This window comes from Triplophysa dalaica, chromosome 4 (assembly GCF_015846415.1).
Source record: "Triplophysa dalaica isolate WHDGS20190420 chromosome 4, ASM1584641v1, whole genome shotgun sequence".
In the NCBI taxonomy this organism is placed as follows: domain Eukaryota; kingdom Metazoa; phylum Chordata; class Actinopteri; order Cypriniformes; family Nemacheilidae; genus Triplophysa; species Triplophysa dalaica.
Genome location: NC_079545.1, coordinates 8209116 through 8226830, shown reverse-complemented (window position 1 = coordinate 8226830; position 17715 = coordinate 8209116). Strand labels below are relative to the sequence as shown.

At 36.6% G+C, this 17715-nt stretch overlaps 1 protein-coding gene across 3 annotated transcripts in view; it reads right to left on the bottom strand.

Moving 5' to 3' along the window:
- Positions 1 to 361: 361 nt before the first annotated feature.
- ubac1 (UBA domain containing 1) overlaps positions 362 to 17715 on the bottom strand; it is a 39412-nt gene continuing 22058 nt past the window's right edge. For 2 of the 3 annotated variants that reach the window (XM_056745505.1, XM_056745504.1), the window contains exons 7-10: positions 12471 to 12720; positions 9390 to 9476; positions 8208 to 8346; positions 362 to 2048 (exon numbers count right to left, since the gene is read on the bottom strand). In XM_056745505.1, the coding sequence (XP_056601483.1) occupies positions 1933 to 2048; positions 8208 to 8346; positions 9390 to 9476; positions 12471 to 12720 (592 nt within the window). In that variant the 3' untranslated portion in view covers positions 362 to 1932. Of the gene's footprint in view, positions 2049 to 2627; positions 2816 to 8207; positions 8347 to 9389; positions 9477 to 12470; positions 12721 to 17715 lie in introns of all 3 variants that reach the window. The other variant, XR_008906465.1, reaches the window with a different exon arrangement.

Below are 17715 nucleotides of genomic sequence, written 5' to 3'. Positions count from 1 at the left end.
CACTGCTTTACTCCCATTAGCAGTCGCTCCTGAAAGTCGCTCATCATTTGCAAAAAGTGGAACCCAATTTCTGTTGCAAACTGTCAATGTCACTCTTGTCGCCATAAGTCGCCAAGCTTTCATTAAAATGAATGAGATTGTTTCGCTCTGCTGCTACTAGTCGCCGGCAATGTGAATGGGGCGTAACAAAATTTCTTGATATTCTCTGTGTTCAGTTATTCATGTAAATACTGTAAGATCAAGTAAGACTAACATTAAACGTGCGGGGATGCACAAGGGGAAGCAGTTACATCACAATAGTGAAAAGAAAGATAATAATGCTCATGAAAACCTCTGATGCAGGAGCTACAAGGCGCAAAGATAGATTTTTGAGTCCTTTATTTTAACAATTTTCTTTTCTTCGTTTACCTCACTACAGTAATCTGACAAAATAAAAAAGACACACATCCATTTGAATGAACGGCATTGCATCACATCAACAATATCACAGAAAAACCTCTGGAAACACCTTACAGGTTCCATTCACTAACACTACATACCGTCATTCACATTATTAGTCCACACAAATGATTAATGAACAGTATATTCCTCACAGCACTTATTAATCTGTTATTGTAAATTCAAAGAAAAACATGTATTCATTGTTCAGTCTTTGTGGTTTATTAAAAATAAGAGTTGTAGCTGTAAACATCAATGTAGTAGTAACTGTTGAAATTTACATTAAGATTTATAAATGCAGTTTAAATACTATTCATTGCAAGTTCATGTTAACTTATGTAGTTAAATAATGTTAAATTATTCCACCACAATTTATTGTAATTTTACTGAAATGTTAACAAAACCCCAAAGCCTTACACTTACATTTACAATAATGCATTTGGCAGACGCTTTTATCCAAAGCGACTTACATTGCATTGTACTATACATTTGTTTCTGCCTATGTGCAATCCCCTGGGATCGAACCCATGACCTTGGCATCCAAAATGCATTTTTTTACATACTGGGAAAGACCAAATAAACTAATGCATAACATGTTTAGTCTCTGATCCGATAATAAAAACAACCACATAAACACTATTCACCTCCCAATAGATAATATGTGACCCTGGAAAACAGAACCAGTCTTAATGGTCAATATTTCGAAATTGATATATTTACATGATCTGAAAGCTGAATAAATAAGATTTCTATTTATATAAGAGTTGTTTGAATAGGACAATATCTGGTTGAGATACAACCGTTTAAAACTCGGGTATCTGAGAGTGCAAAAAAATCGAAATATTGAGAAGATTGCCTTTGAAGTTGTTAATCAGAGACACTATGGCAGGCCATCCACTCACAAAAATCAAGTTTTTGTATCTTTAAGATAGGAAATATACAAAATATTTTCATGGAACATGATCTATACATAATATACTAATGATTTTTGCCATAAAAGAAAAATCAATCATTTTGACCCATACAATGTATTTTTGTCTTTTACTAAAAGTATTCCCATGCTACTTAAGACTGGTATTGTGATCCAGGGTCACATATGACAAATATTGTGTTTCAAATTATGTAAAATAATTTAGTTAATTTTTGAGCAAGACACAGACAACAGCATTGTTAAATAACTTTTTCTTTTTATGTCAAATCTTACAATTCATAAAATAATTTATATAAAACAAACTATGTGCTTCATAATATTAAAAACACATCTTAATAAAGCAAAAAACAATGAAGTCAGAAAGTTACTGTTTTCGTTGTATTTTTTACAAGTATTGTTTATAAATAGGTACTTTCATCTATATTGCGTGATTTTAAAATTTCAATGTGTTTACATTTTTTTCTGTTTCTTTCACTTAACACAATAGCTATTACATACACACTTTCTTATAAATGTACACACTTTTCTTTTTGCTGTGGTTCCGCCTGCTGAAAGGCAGTGTTTTACGTGCGGTTCAACGTCTGAAAGATTCTGGAAATCTGGAGCATGACAGGACCTGTCTCAGGATCATTCATCCACTGAGTGCTGTTTAGCGGGTTCTCCAGCATGTCCTCAAATGCTGCAGGGTCCAGGAAACACATCCACATTTAATCAATAACTTGCACCAGTTTTACTTAAAGAGTAACTATTTCAATGTCCTTAAAATTAGATTGCATGCAGTGTTAAATGCTCAGGGCTGTACTGCGACAAAAAATTTGGCCCTGGACTTCATTTGGACTGGCCCACTACCCATGCACACACACACACACACTGTTTATATGTCTGAATAATGGATAAGAAAATGCTAATTATTTTTTACCAGTCTAAATAACTAAAGGTTTTAATTTATGTGCTGTTTATTATTCTGATGGGAAAAATGAATGCTTCAGTTACACAATTTTGCTGTAACTATATACAGTTTTCAGTGTTTCTTCAAGGGGTGCATAAGGGCCTAACGAAGAAGCTTAAAAAACAATTCACTTTTCTCTGCAACTGTCAATTATCACATCAGAATCAAATGAGAAGAGGATGTCCCTCTCTGTTGCCATCAACATAAATGCTTCCAAATGCTCCTGTGAGAGCATGCATCTGAGTCTGGTTCAAATGAATCAATTTGTTCCTTAGTTTCTTTACTTTCATCCACTGTGTATGTTCTTACTTCTTCACTCTCTCCCATTCTTCCTTGTACCCTATTCTCTATCATGTGTTTGATCTTCTTCGGTGTACTCCATCTCTTCTTGCTCCTGTCTATTCTCATCATTTCCTCTCTCTTCCCCCCTTTCTTCTTCACATTCCTCTCCTACCTCAAGCCCTGTCTCCTCTCCACGGTCATTTAACGTGGACCCACTAGGCCGAGCCATGAGAATCAACATCGAAGATTTCAGAAATGCACAGAAATAATTGAATGAATGAATGAGGCGTTTATATATCACTTTATTGCGTATAGCTGTATAACCAAAGCACTTTATAATCATATGAGGGGGTTGCTCAACCACCACCGGTGTGCAGCATCCAATTGGATGATCCGACGGCAATACTGCACCATAAAGAAAAAAAGTGATCCAGGGCGCAGACAAAAGGCTAAAATTCATATTTATAATGACAAAGAAGTATAATATTGTTTCTTCAAATTTGCAAATGAGCAGAAATGAAATAGACGCATGCACCATTTGGAATAATCACATAAAGCTTGTTGTGGAACTGACTTCACTTACGGGATCTTGAACAGGTTTTTAAGCTCATAGTATTGTTTAAAATAAATTGATTATTTTTGTCATTATTATTTAATATTAATTTACACGTTGACCACTGATCTACAATAAAGGAAAACAGTAATTAAGATCATTGTGTGATTTATTCTTTCTTTTTTTCAAACTTACAAAGGCTTTCAAAATCTTTAGAAATCAAACAGATTGCATTTGCAAATGCTAAAACTCATCGGCCCATGCACCTAGTGGTCCACCGGGAAGCTCCCAGCAGTCCCGATGGCCAGTACATGCCTGGTTTTGCTGCTGTGTGTGCATGCAAGCAGTCTGGTGAGTTGTAAAGCGAAAACGTGAACGATAAACAAAGTTATTGGCTTGGTAATAAAGAGTTGACTCTGAATCACATGAAACAAGTCAGATTTTCTTCACTCCGTGCAGTGCCCACCTACATTAAATTTGTGACATTACACGCTGTAGACCAGAGGTCCCCAACCCCTGGGTCCAAGAATGTGCAAAAAATTCATGTCACCACTGTATATTTTTATTATGCCTTGGCCCTTTAAGAGCGACCGTTCATATGTACAAAGAGGGCGCGTTTTTAAGCAAAGATTACACTTTCCATGTTCAGCCAGAATTAAAATGAGTGCCAAACGAACATCGCTCGAGGGATTCTTTACTGGAGGAGGTAAGAAAAGACCAAGAGATGGTGTTTCAGAGACCACTAACGTTACTTACGAGAAAAAGGGGAAAAAGAAAGCCGCCTTTAGCCGAAAATACGACAAATCATATCTAAATTATGGGTTCGTCGCAACCTGCAGCTCACAAGCTCCGAGCCCTATGTGTGTAATATGTGGAGATAAGTTAGCGAATGAGGCAATGAAGCCCTCAAAATTGCTTCAACATCTTCAAACTAAGCACCCAGCACTGAAAAACAAACCCTTTGATTACTTTGAACTAAAAAACGTGAATCATGATGAGGACCAGCACATTGAAATCGCAAATGATGGGGGACTAAAGAACATTTTTCAGACATCCTCCCTTGCAGGCTTCTGGATCAAATTAAAATCACAAAATCCAGCCATAGCTGGGAAGGCTCTGACATGTTAACTCCGTTTCCCAAGTTCATACCTTTGCGAAGCAGGGTTTTCTGTACTGACAGCAACAAAAACAAAGTTACGAAGCAGGCTGGACATTTGCAACACACTTCGCATCTCACTGTCACCCATCCCTCCTCGTTTGGACAGTATTATTGAGGGGGAACAAGCCCAAGCCTCTCATTAATTGAGTTATGGTGAGTTTGTAAATGGCTTTGTGTGTACCGTTAGTTTTAGAAGTTCGATGAATGGATGTAAATAAAATTGACTCTGTAATGTTTTATTAAATTGTATGAAGTTGGAATGACGTTGAAGTTTGACGATATAATGGAAATTAAATTGACTTTATTTGTAATGTTTTTTTAGTTGTTGTATGAAGTTCGAATGAGGCGAAGTTTGACGATTTAAACTAAATTAAATTGACTTGATGTTTACTTTTTACGCAGTTGGCATGAATGCGCAGTTTGACGATTTAATGGAAATGAAAAGTTACATAAATTAATAAATAAAAAAGTACGTAAGAAGTTATTTATTCACAGTAATAGATAATTACTTTCATTGTATTTCCCTGTATCCCCACAGGCCAGTCCGTGTAAATATTTTTAAAACAAAACTGGTCCGTGGTTTAAAAAAACGGTTGGAGACCGCTGCTGTAGACCAATCACAGCAGACTAGACCATCTGACCAATTAGAGCAAATAGGATGACAGAAAGGAGGGGGTTAGGCAAATGATTCGCCGAACGAATAATTTGAGAGTCAGTCAAGAAGTGAGGTAAACATACAGTGAGGAAAATAAGTATTTGAACACCCTGCCATTTTGCATGTTCTCCCACTTAGAAATCATGGAGGGGCCTGAAATTGTCATCGTAGGTGCATGTCCACTGTGAGAGACATATTCTAAAAAAAAATCCAGAAATCACAATGTATGATTTTTTAACTATTTATTTGTATGATACAGCTGCAAATAAGTATTTGAACACCTGAGAAAATCAATGTTAATATTTGGTACAGTAGCCTTTGTTTGCAATTACAGAGGTCAAACGTTTCCTGTAGTTTTTCACCAAGTTTGCACACACTGCAGGAGGGATTTTGGCCCACTCCTCCACACAGATCTTCTCTAGACCAGTCAGGTTTCTAGCCTGTTGCTGAGAAACACGGAGTTTAAGCTCCCTCCAAAGATTCTCTATTGGGTTTAGGTCTGGAGACTGGCTAGGCCACGCCAGAACCTTAATATGCTTCTTACGGAGCCACTCCTTGGTTATCCTGGCTTTGTGCTTCGGGTCATTGTCATGTTGGAAGACCCAGCCTCGACCCATCTTCAATGCTCAAAATCTCGCAATACATGGCCCCGGTCATCCTCTACTTAATACAGTGCAGTGGCCCTGTCCCATGTGCAGAAAGCATGAAGCATGATGCTACCAGCCCCATGATTCACAGTAGGGATGGTGTTCTTGGGAGGGTCTAACACAGTAACACAGACTAACAGGTCTTTGAGGGTCAGAATTCTAGCTGATAGACAGGTGTTCAAATACGTATTTGCAGCTGTATCATACAAATAAATAGTTAAAGAAATCATACATTGTGATTTCTGGATTTTTTTTGATTATGTCTCTCACAGTGGACATGCACCTACGATGAAAATTTCAGACCCCTCCATGATTTCTAAGTGGGAGAACATGCAAAATAGCAGGGTGTTCAAATACTTATTTTCCTCACTGTAATTACCTATTATTAGGAAATGAAAGTGTTTCTACACCGTGTATGTACGTAAATTTGTTGTTGGACACGAAAATCACGAAATATTAACTCTTTAGTTTCAGTCTGCGCATCTCACTCCCAGAATGTTTTAGTTGTCTGATTGAGTTTTCCATCTTGTTAATCTGTTAATTAGGAAGACATCTGCAATATTTAGCTTGTTCGATTTAGCAGCATTACACCGAATGATTGCTGTGTGACTTCATAGTACTGCAAGTAATTCAAGAGTAGAAGTCAAACACGCATATTCTGGGAGCGGACAAACTTGAATCAAGTGGTTTATTTAGGGAGACATATAACGAGGGAACTAGGGAGCTTATTGAGACCCTAAATAAGCTGCCGTACTGGTAATGACCACAGGCATCTATTTCTAGTCACACAAGTAGAGCTCTAAAACCAACAACTGTTCTCCCCTACATACTACAAGGCATATTTCCGAAAAATCTGAACATTAATATATCTGCAGCTTTTGTTCTAACTATATAAAAAGTAAATGTTTTGAAAAGAATTACGATATGTTATCCCCATTTCTCAAAAGTCCTTTTCAATATTGTTTGACAGTCAAATCAAGACCCCGCCATCTATATGTGACTGCTGTAAGAACAAACAATGCTCTGCCACCCACAACATCCACACAAGATATAGGAGCCAGGTCTTCTGCTTTCAAATTTCAGCTAAATTTAATTTCCTTTTAAAACTGACCCTGCCCAATTATAAATCCTTATTGTAAGCCTTCTATTGTGAATAAGAAGAAGGAAAGGAGACAGACTCTTTATTTTTTACAATGTACAATATTCATTTTATTTTTAACCAATAATGTTATGGATTGTAGCTTTAAAGGCACAGTATGTAAGATTTGTGTTATATTATAATATCCAAAAAACACTATTAAAGTGTTATGTTTTGTGTTTACATGTGTACTTACAAGCAAAAATCTGCCAATGGGGTAAGAAAAAATATCTTGAATTAGGTACTTAGGTAAGTTTCAGGTAACTAAAAAGTTAAACTAAATTCAAAATTATTTTCAAGATCATATTTCTTTATTATATTTTATACATTAACTTAGTTCATTATTATATTTTCTTTCATAAACGAAAGATACTTTCCTTGTCAAGTAAATGTATCTTGATTTAAGATTTTTTAGGCGTTTTTAATTAAAAACCAGAGAAAAATGCTTAGTAAGAAATTCAGTTTCTTTCTTGTTCTAAATTGGCAACACTTGCGTGTTTACAATATGCCATGCATGAACACGATTTGTGAATCTCAACAGATTGATTTCCATCGCCAGTGGAAGTAAAGAGTGTAACTCCCATCATTCCACGTTCCTTAACATCGTCATTAAGCTATGTCTTATCGTTTAATCATTTCTGGTGGGGGAAAAAGACATACTGTTCCTTTAAACATGCAGTTCAAATTTTATCAGACACTGAGATCATAATTCTATGATAAATATGCAATGTGATAATCTATAAGCATATTTAATAATCGATGGTAGAAGAATTTGCAAACTGGCCTATCCACTTCCTTTTACCCCATGCCGCTTTGCACGCATTATGGGATTGACTCTGTTGAAGTGCTAAACAGCTAGAATTAACCAAACCAAACCAAACCCTCTTAAAAATCTCTACCTTAATAGAGCAATATATTATTCAATATATTATGCGTTTTAGACAGTGGCACATGAGTGGGCTGTAGATATCCTGGATAGATGCTATTGATTTTTAATGTTCCTTTATTTACCTACAGTTTATAGATAGATCTCCCTGTGGTCTTTAAAGATCCCATGACACTTCTCGTAAAGAGTAGGGGTGTAATCTCGATGTCCTGGCCAGATTCCCTCCACAAGCCCTTGTCAATCATGGCCTCCTAATCAACCCCACACTCTGAATTGGCTCCATATCTCTGTCGTCTCCACCTATACCTGGTCTGTAGATAGCGCACTGGCACCGTTGTACGGTGGCTGCCATTGCATCATCCAATTGAATGCTGCACACCGGTGGTGGTTGAGGACCCCCTCATATGATTATAAAGTGCTTTGGGTGTACAGCTATATGCAATAAAGTGATATATAAATGCCTCATTCATTCATTCCTTCAAGTCGCATAGTCAGTATTTTGAGCTTTAGTTTCACAATACTACCATAGTAACAATACACTGTACAACTCTAATAGACTGATAACTCACCTAGCAGAGTCTTAGGATTTGTGAGACCAAGCTGTACCACAGGGTTCTCCAGGATGGCCTGAAATAGAGGACTGTTGGTATCAATGCCTTTGTCCAGATCTTCAGGGGTGGGCTTCCTTTCACCTAGCAACCATTCACACTGTATGGAAACAGGGGTTTCCTCTTGAAATGTGTAATAAAAATAAGGATACAGATGAGGTCCCCTTAAAGGGATAGTTTACCCACTGCACCAAAAATCCCACATAATCTATTCACACTCGTGTTATTTGAAATATGTACATTACTCTTATGCCAAAAAGAAAAAGACATTGACACATCTTTCAGTGGTTTGGAGTCTATTCAATTGTTGTGAATGGGCGCCAAACAAACAACAAAGCTTCTAAAAATATATATTTTTTGTGTGCTGTTATGTTGTGGGTAGGTAGATTAAATGTTTCATTTTTGGGTGAACTATGCCCTTTTTAGAGTCTCAAATAGGTGGCAGGCGGTATCTTATTGGCTACTAAAATATAAATGTATATACAAGCTCAATTAAAAAAATGTTATTAAAAAAGTTTTTTTTCTTTTGTACTTTAATTCCAAAGAGCAAACTTCCTTGTATTCATTCATTGATTACGAACAATGTGAAATATTTCACAATTTTTTTAATTTAATTCTGATGGCTACAATTTACAGCTCAACACACAAAAAATTGTTTTTCCAAAAAAAAAATGTATCCAAATTTGTAAAAACTTATTTACAAACCAGAATTTTTCGAGATGTCCATAGTATGTTAAATCATGCACTCAATACTTGGTTGGGGCTCGTTTTGCACGAATTACTGCTTTAATGTAGCACGGCATGGAGGCGATCAGCCTGTAGCAGTGCTGAGCTGTTATTGTAGCCCAGGTTGCTTTAATAGTGGCCTTCAGGTCGTCTGTATTATTTGATCGGATGTTTCTAAACTTCCTTTTGACAATACACCATAGATTCTCGATAGGGTTCAGGTCAGATGAGTTGGCTAGCCAATAAAGCACAGTAATATGGACAAAAAATATTTCCCTTTGTGTGTAATTAGTCTACAATATAAGAAAGTTTGCTTTTTGAAATAAAATTCCAAAGAATAAGTACTTGTCCATGATATTCAATTTTTTAGATGTGCCTGTATATGTGCATAATTTGATCATCTTAATGTGTACATACAGCTGCATCCTGTTGATTGTTATTGACACGGAGGCCATCAATAACCTCCTTCTCATCAAAGCCCATCTCCATCAGCGCAATAACTGCCTGCACACAAACATACAGTCTATTCAAATGTTATTATGTTATGAAGTATACTGTAAATGTTACAATTAAAAACTAACATCAACAACAAGCAAAAATGTCCTTAATTTTTATATTTTCAGAGAAATAAATGTAAGAAGCATGTGTTGGTTATTTCCTTCAATCACATTTATAAAATATTCGATCAAAAAAGTAATCCATCACATGACAAAACATTTTTTTGTATTAGAAAGTGGGCAGCAGTATGAACTAAAGTGATATGAATAGATTTTTGAGGCAGCTAAACTCATGAGTTGTTTTCTCTTTTGCTTTTTTTTCTATTAATATTCAATTATCAGATAAGAGAAAGTAGAAAATAAAGAATGAAAATAAAGAACTTTCATATATTATTAATCTGGATATGATGGACATCAATTATGTACATCTTTGGTAGCTCCTTTTAAGGCACTTTGAGTACACAGCTCTGTGTGTACTAAAATCACATAAAAATACCTGAGCCACATGAAAACCTGAGACCGGTTTTCCAGTCTCTGCATGTATAAGTATAAAGCAAATAGTTTGATTTGAAGAGCTAATAGTTGCCTAGTTGTCCTTTTATAATTATTATTAATAAGGTATAGTAAATTCCCATTAAATCAGGTACAGGTAATTCAAGTCTGTAAAATAGGTGGCATTGATAAATAACAAATATTTACTCAAAACAGTTTGGTTAAAATTGATCGAACATGTAACCATATTATTGTGGGTTAAAAATGCACTGACCCCTTTGTTGGGTTATTTAACCCTAGTCTCAGCCTCAGACATCCCACCCAAGGACCGTCCACTGAACTGGATAAGGCACAATTGTATGGAAACACGCACTCATGAGAAACGAGAACGTCGCATTAAAGCAGTCTTGTGTCTCTACTGTAGTACGCAACGGTATATACGTATATTTTTTCTTACGGAGCAGTGGGTAGCAATCACTGCAGCGCCCGGGGAGCAAGTGGGGGTAAGGTGCGTTGCTCAAGGGCACCTCAGTCTCAGGCCCTGAGAATCGTACCGGCAACCTTCTTGTCATGAGTCTAACTCTCTAACCAGAAGGGGATGACTGCCCCACTGTGGCGGAACAAGCCTGCCCCAAGACTGTGGCGGAACAAAGCACACTATACTGGACCGCCATAGTCTCGCCAATGAATGGGAAACACTGAACAACCAAACTATTTAAATTTCCTGTGTAGAATTGATAGCCGGACAGCATCCTGATCTATCCCTTAAACCTTTTCTAGCATTAGCTATGTCTGAAGTAAGACATGTGAAGGAATCTTCACTTTATATTTTATACGACAGTTTACTGTACCGCCAGTGGTACAATGGTATAGCGGGACACACTACAGAAGACCTATGTCAGGATAGTGCGTAGATTTCATGCCAAATTGAAAAAAGATGTATCTTCTCATACAAAGTCATGTCATGTATGTCAGATGACCGAAAAGCCTAATCAGAAAATTCCTGATGCAACTTTACAGCCTATACCTGCTCTGACAAAGCCTTTTGAGCATCTGTTTGTCTATGTGTGCGTCCTTTCCCCCTTTTCAAAGCCTGGAGGTAGTTTTTTGGAATACTTAATGTTACACAAAGTGATCAAGGGTCTAATTTTATGTCCAACCAATTGTCTATAGCAGGAGTTCTCAAAGTTAACATTCAAGGGGCCGAATCTGAATTACTGGTCAAAGGTCCGGTACAATTGTTCTTACAAAACTTTTAATAAACATTTAAAACAACTTTAAATACATTTAAAAAACAATTTAACTCTATGTGAAGAGTTTATTTGGAAAAACAGATGACTCTGAGTTTAAATCTTTTTTAGATCATGTTTTTATTGTGCAAGTAAGCAGTATATTATATTATTACTTAATCAAAATAACCCAACTGCAGTTTTCAATATTAATTTGAATGCACAAAAAAACATTGTTTTTGAACATCTTGTGTACAAGTTTTTTTTTTGCAAATCAACTCTTCACATGCTTATGATCATATTCATGGCGTCATCTAGTTGTACTTGCGTTTACTGTCTTAACTCTTACATACAGTTCTGCATTTTTATACAACAAAATGCAAAAAGCCATTCTAATTTACAAATTTTCTGTTACTGAAACTTCAATGAATCACGCAGAACAAACTATATCCATTTTCATATGCCCAGGCAGTCTGTAACAGTGACAGAGTTTGGAAACAGAGTTTTGTTCGGTCGGTTGAATGCGCTTCAATTTTCTGCCGGTCGCTGCACATATAGACCAAGAGAAAGACGAGCTGAGTCAGCAAAGCAAAACCACTTGCAACATTTTATCTACGCTCTTTACCTGAATAAATTGGTTAACACTACTACAGAAACCATGCACGCATAAGCAGCGCACAAAACGTTCTCTGCCAACAAAACAGGCGCATCTGACAGCAATAAAAGCTTTTTACGTGATCGATGTGCCTGCTTATATAGCCATAAGCCCCGCCCAGTTTGGCGGGCTCCATCTTCATAGGTCCGTTCAGCTTCTCTGCCATTTTCTTTGCGCGAACCAATGGCCGAGCAGTATTCACTCAGTCTTCTGAGAATTTTTTTTTCCCATAGCGTTCCCCAATTCCTTCTTAAACACAAATTACTATTATATTTGGTTTAATGTGCATTTTTTTGTTTTAGTATTATCACTTTTGCGGCTGACTGTTACTCATGAAAACATGATGTGACATACAGTGAAAATCTATGATCAAATGTAGGAATGAAAATGTTCATGCTGCCGGGACGGGGAAACACATTCAGATGTCTACCATCTGTACCGCATAGATTGGGTAATTTCAATCAAACTTCAGCACTTGAACGGACGTGTCCACTGTGCATTGTTTTCTAAGATACATCATGTAAAGGTGGCATAGTGGTGCATTGGACCCTTCATCGCTGCTACTATATTAAATATTGTTTTATAAAATAGTATAATATTTGTCTGGCACCCAAATGACACTAACCCTTGAGTCAGGTCTGAATTCTCTTTTCCTTCTAATCCTTTGGAAGATCTCTGTCAACTCATCATGTCTGGCCACCTCTGTGCTGGACTGGTAAGGGAGACAGGCTTGGGCTCTTAAAGTTGTAGTAGAAAGCCCTGGGGCTTCAGCTGCTGCAGTCGCCCCTGGGGTGTCCCGTCCTGGCAGAGGCTCGTCAATCATGGGGTCATCTATGTGCTCAATCAGCCATTCCATAGCCTGGGTCACAGACATGCTACAAGAGGAGTGATTAATTATAAGTTAAACAATGGGAAAATTGAGAGAACATCACACTATGAAAAAAGTTTTTCTCCAATAAACATTGAACCCTTTTACACAATAATCCACAACATCCACTTGCAAGGAAAACTACACAATGCCTGTTGAGGTTGGAGAATACATGTCAAGTGATCTGGAACTAGTCCTGAAATGAAAACCATATTCATATTCCGCCACAGTTTCATTATTTTTAGAATATACATTTGGTAAGGTAAATTAGTTCAAAACATGCTATAATCAACTATAATTTATGAATGTCAAATCTCCAACCCATGTTATAACAAATAACACGGATTTGGCAAACCTGTCATTGGCTCATTCTTGTATACACTACACTTCCATAATATTAATCCTCAGAGGATTTAGGCTGCATTATTTAGATCAACCGGAACCAGGAACACATCAAACAACAAAATGATGTACTTGTTGCATCAAAGGGTACAGAACAGTACTCTACTCTCGGCCAGTCTTGTCTTTTTGTTCCAAGGTTACCGCAGGATGCAGTTCATGCCCAGACCTGATTTCAGAACTGAGAATGGGAAGCGATGACCTGACAAGAGCGGAGATGATAGAGCTGGATAAAGGACGCGGCAACTTGACACGATTTTTCTACAACACTTCAAATGCTATTAGATTGTTAATGATAATCTTAAATCTATAATATACTTTATTCGTAAGATTATTTATTTTTTATTTAGCCTTGTTATGCAAGCACTGTTGAGCTTGTGCAGAGGCAGCAGCTTTTGCCAGAGGGGAACTGGAATCCCCTGGTTGGGCCTGGGTTCTCCTGTGTTTTTTTTCCTCTATTGGAGTTTTGGGTTCCTCGCCACCGTTTGCATATTGTTTTGCACTATTTGTCTGGCCGGGGGGGCTGCTTTAGAATTTAGAAGTTAGACATAATTAATATTGCATATAAGAATTTATAGTTTGTTTAATATTTGACCTGTGGTTCTCTCTCCTATGTGTGCTTTCACTGTGTGTGTGTGTGCGAGTGTGTTTGCGTGTGTGCATCTATGTCAATGTGTGTGTGGAGCATTTGTATGTCTGTCTTTTGTTGTTTTCACCTTTTACTTGTTTTTACAGGTATATGCCTTTAGCTGTTTTTCTTGTATTCAATGTGTCTCATGTACAGCTGCTTTGTAACAATGAAAATTGTAAAAAGTGCTATATAAATAAAGTTGAGTTGAGTGTTGATTTTGATGTTTGTTTTGGACCAGTGTTTTTCTTATTATCTCTGGGTATTTGCTAGGATCCGTGATGTTATGTCTCTGAACAAAATGTTTAGGACCTCCAGCAGAAAAATAAGCAGACAACATTAAATATACAGCAGAAGCAGAGTATTCAAAAGAGTACTTTTTCGTTAACTCTAATTGCTACAAACCCAGGGCCGATTAACCAATGGGCATTATATGGGCACAGGCCGCTTGGGGCCCAAGCAATGGGAAGAAAATGTCACATAACAGTGTTTCTGCAGATTGTTTGGCATATCGCATTGAAATACGGCGAGAGGGATTCAGATGTGTACCGAGCAATCTGCACTTGAAGTGCTGTGCTTAAATCTCATAAACTGATAGATTTGCGCAGCACCGCATTAAGTTGAACGCATCTTTTCCTAAAGACGCTGATCAGCTTTTTCCTGTGTTTATATCAGAGTTGGGGTTAAACTCGGCAAGAAAATGGATCCCGCAGGCCAGAATTGAGAACCACTGGTTTACATGAAAGGTAAATAAAGTGATCTGATAGATGTGCGCGCGGTCATATGACAAGCTTCAAATCCGATTTAATCTGCTGACATGCGCACACTGCACAAGTGTTCACCTAAATACCCACTAAAACAGTGTTTTAAAGGACATGTTGTATTTTTATTTTACAAATGGCACAAAAACAATGTACAGTTAATAAAGGCAGAGTAATGTCTCATGCCGATAGAGCAAGAGCACACCCGATGTGGTTTTACCATGGCATAACTACCAAGACCCACCAGAGCGTCTGTGGGCAAACAATAATTAGAATGTTTAACAACAGCTAATACCGAACTTAAGAAGTGATAATATGAGGGTTCATATATAATATGCATTTATTGTATCAGTGCTGTAGTACTTGAGTCCGGACTCAAGACGTTATTCTGTGGTCTCGGACTTGCCGTGGACTCGTTGATATCTGCTCTCAGACTCTGAAGATATTTTCTCCTTCCAAACAAAACCATTGATGAAGCACTTTTCTTGGACTCTAGACTTTCATTAAATTATTTTCCCTCGTGGAGTAGGTTACTTTTTGTGTTGGGTGTCAAGCTGTTAAAAAAGATGATAAATAATACTAAATGAAATTATACTAAATGACTGATTTGAATGTTCTGCTTACAACGCTAAGATATTGTGCCAAATTAAACTGTTACTGTGATACTTTGCCTCTAAAATTGTATTTTAGCACACTGTTATAATAGACAATGAAACCAAATGTTAGAACACAAGAATCAAGAACCCAACTAAAGAAAATACTGATCACAATAATGAAGTTTATTGAAACCTAACCTAAACTAAATAAAATGACGCAATTTGATCCACTTTTTGATCTTTACACATAAAGTATGTGGTCTTGATTTTTGAAGAGGATTCTTTATTCTTTCTCTGTCTGGACCATCTCACTTGGACTTGGACTCAAACTTCTTTAGACTCGGTGTCGACTAGTCCTGGTCTTGGACTCGACAAAGGTGGACTTGACTAGAGTCCTGACTGGAATAAACAGAGACGGGCACGATGGACGCGGCAATCATTACAATATTCACACAAACAGCTATTCAAACAATGTTATAAGCAGAGATGTGTTTATTTTATGTCACAGACACCAGCATAATAATGTACAATTCATAAACGCAAAATAATGTCCATAAATCAATGAAGCAAGGTCTTCACAGCGACTTACCATGGTAAAACCAGTAAATCCTTCTAAAGTAGATGTAAGTTATAAGTAAACCATAAATAAAATCAATGTTCGGTACTACGAATCCAAGTGAAATTTTAAGATGAGATATTTTAGCCTATGTTTGTACATCTGCAAATGTATCATGTTTTATAAAGAAATTTAATTCACTGAACGACAGGTGACTTTTGAATGAAATTAGTGCAAAACAACATTTACAACATCCTGTCACTGTCATTGACTGTTTGAATATATAAACATGAACACTGTTCATCTGTAAATATGCACATGGTAAACTAGACGGAGTCTCTGTGAAAGAATATAGCCAAAATCACCGCTTTTTTAAGTGATTTGTTTAACGATGTCGCCTTATACGTCAGAACTGACAGCAGAACCTGAAAATATGTCAATAAGAGCGGCTTTATTACAGTAGATATAATTTATGAGTTAGAATACCCTCCGGGTTTTCTTAATTCTGAAAAAAAAACGTGTGGTAACCGGTTACGATAGCATGGTAACCATCACCATTGGTAACACGCTATGCCACAATAGATTAAAATCCTGAAGAACCCGCGTGGTCCTCGTCCCCAAGTCTGGAGTTTGACAATGAACATCAAAATGATTCAGAAAAAGCTTTGTAGAAAGTCATTTCCTGGAACAAATTGTTCTTCTTCTGTTTCCCATATTCTGATTTTCTGTGCAAGAGCGCCCTCTGGCTTTCGGATGAGGGGGCATTTGACCATATGTCATTGAGAAACTGAGAGCATAAAAATCATATGATATATAGTTTTATATATATATAGTTATATATATATAATCATTTTTCATACAATTTGTATTTCATATCATTCAGAGCACATAATCAGAATAGTCCATGGTCTGCTAAAAGTGTCTAGAATAGACAACCACATGAAGAATTTATTTGCAAAACCAGATAACTCATTTTTTTAAATCACGTTTATCGTGTTTTTACTGTTTTATTATGTGTATTTTTTTAGATATTATTAGTTTATCAAAACAATCCAACCATTTAAATGATCTTGGAATGCACAAAAAAACACCTTAGTAAATGAAAATGAACAAAAACAGAGTTCTGTATTTCCTAATATTGTATTCAGTATTTATTCAAACTGTATATCCTGCACTTGCTAATTGCACTTCTGGTTAGACCTAAACTACATTTCGTTACACTGTACTTGTATATGTGTAATGACAAAGTTGAATCTAAAAAAATCTTGAATCTTAGTTTACCAATATTTAGAATTCATTCTTAGATAATTCACAGTGCTTCTACATACTTTGCAAAACATTGACATTTGCACAAATATTATGATGTCATAATATAGAGGCTAAAGAAGTATACTTTTAATGCTCGGTAATGTCGTTTAAAACATTACTCGATTGCATAAGTCGCAATTTGCTTGTTAAACAAATAAAGTTTAACAAATGAACAATTTACTCTCATAGTATAATCATTGACAAAGTCTTTAGTTCTACAAAAGTCTACAAAACCCTTGTGCCCAGGGGCCTCTGAATTCTTAATCTGGGCCTGACCAAACCAGTGATGCCAAAAAGCTTTTTACTTTCATCTCAGCGTTCAACCCAGTCCCAGTTTAAATTCTAGTGTATGTATGGCAACCTAATAAACTGGGGTTTGTGTATGGATAAGAACAGATTATTTATTTTCTCTTCATTTAAACAATATAGACACACATACTTCCAGTGGCGCTGCTCTGCTGGTGATACGGACTAGTAGCGCGTTTGACATGGTATTGTCCAAACAACATCAAATTCCAAAGACTGACATTTAGTCTTCAGGTAAAGTGACAAAAATTCTACTTCAAGCCAATGTCTGAAACCAATGTCAATTTACAAACGATGAGAGTGGACATAACGTTACGTCTCTAACTTTTCTAACGTCTAAATTTATAGAGTAATTTTGTTCATCGAATTATGTGGAAGTTTATGTTCATTATATATATTGTTTAATATCACATTTGTAATTGTGGACCACCTCACTTTCCTGTCAGGT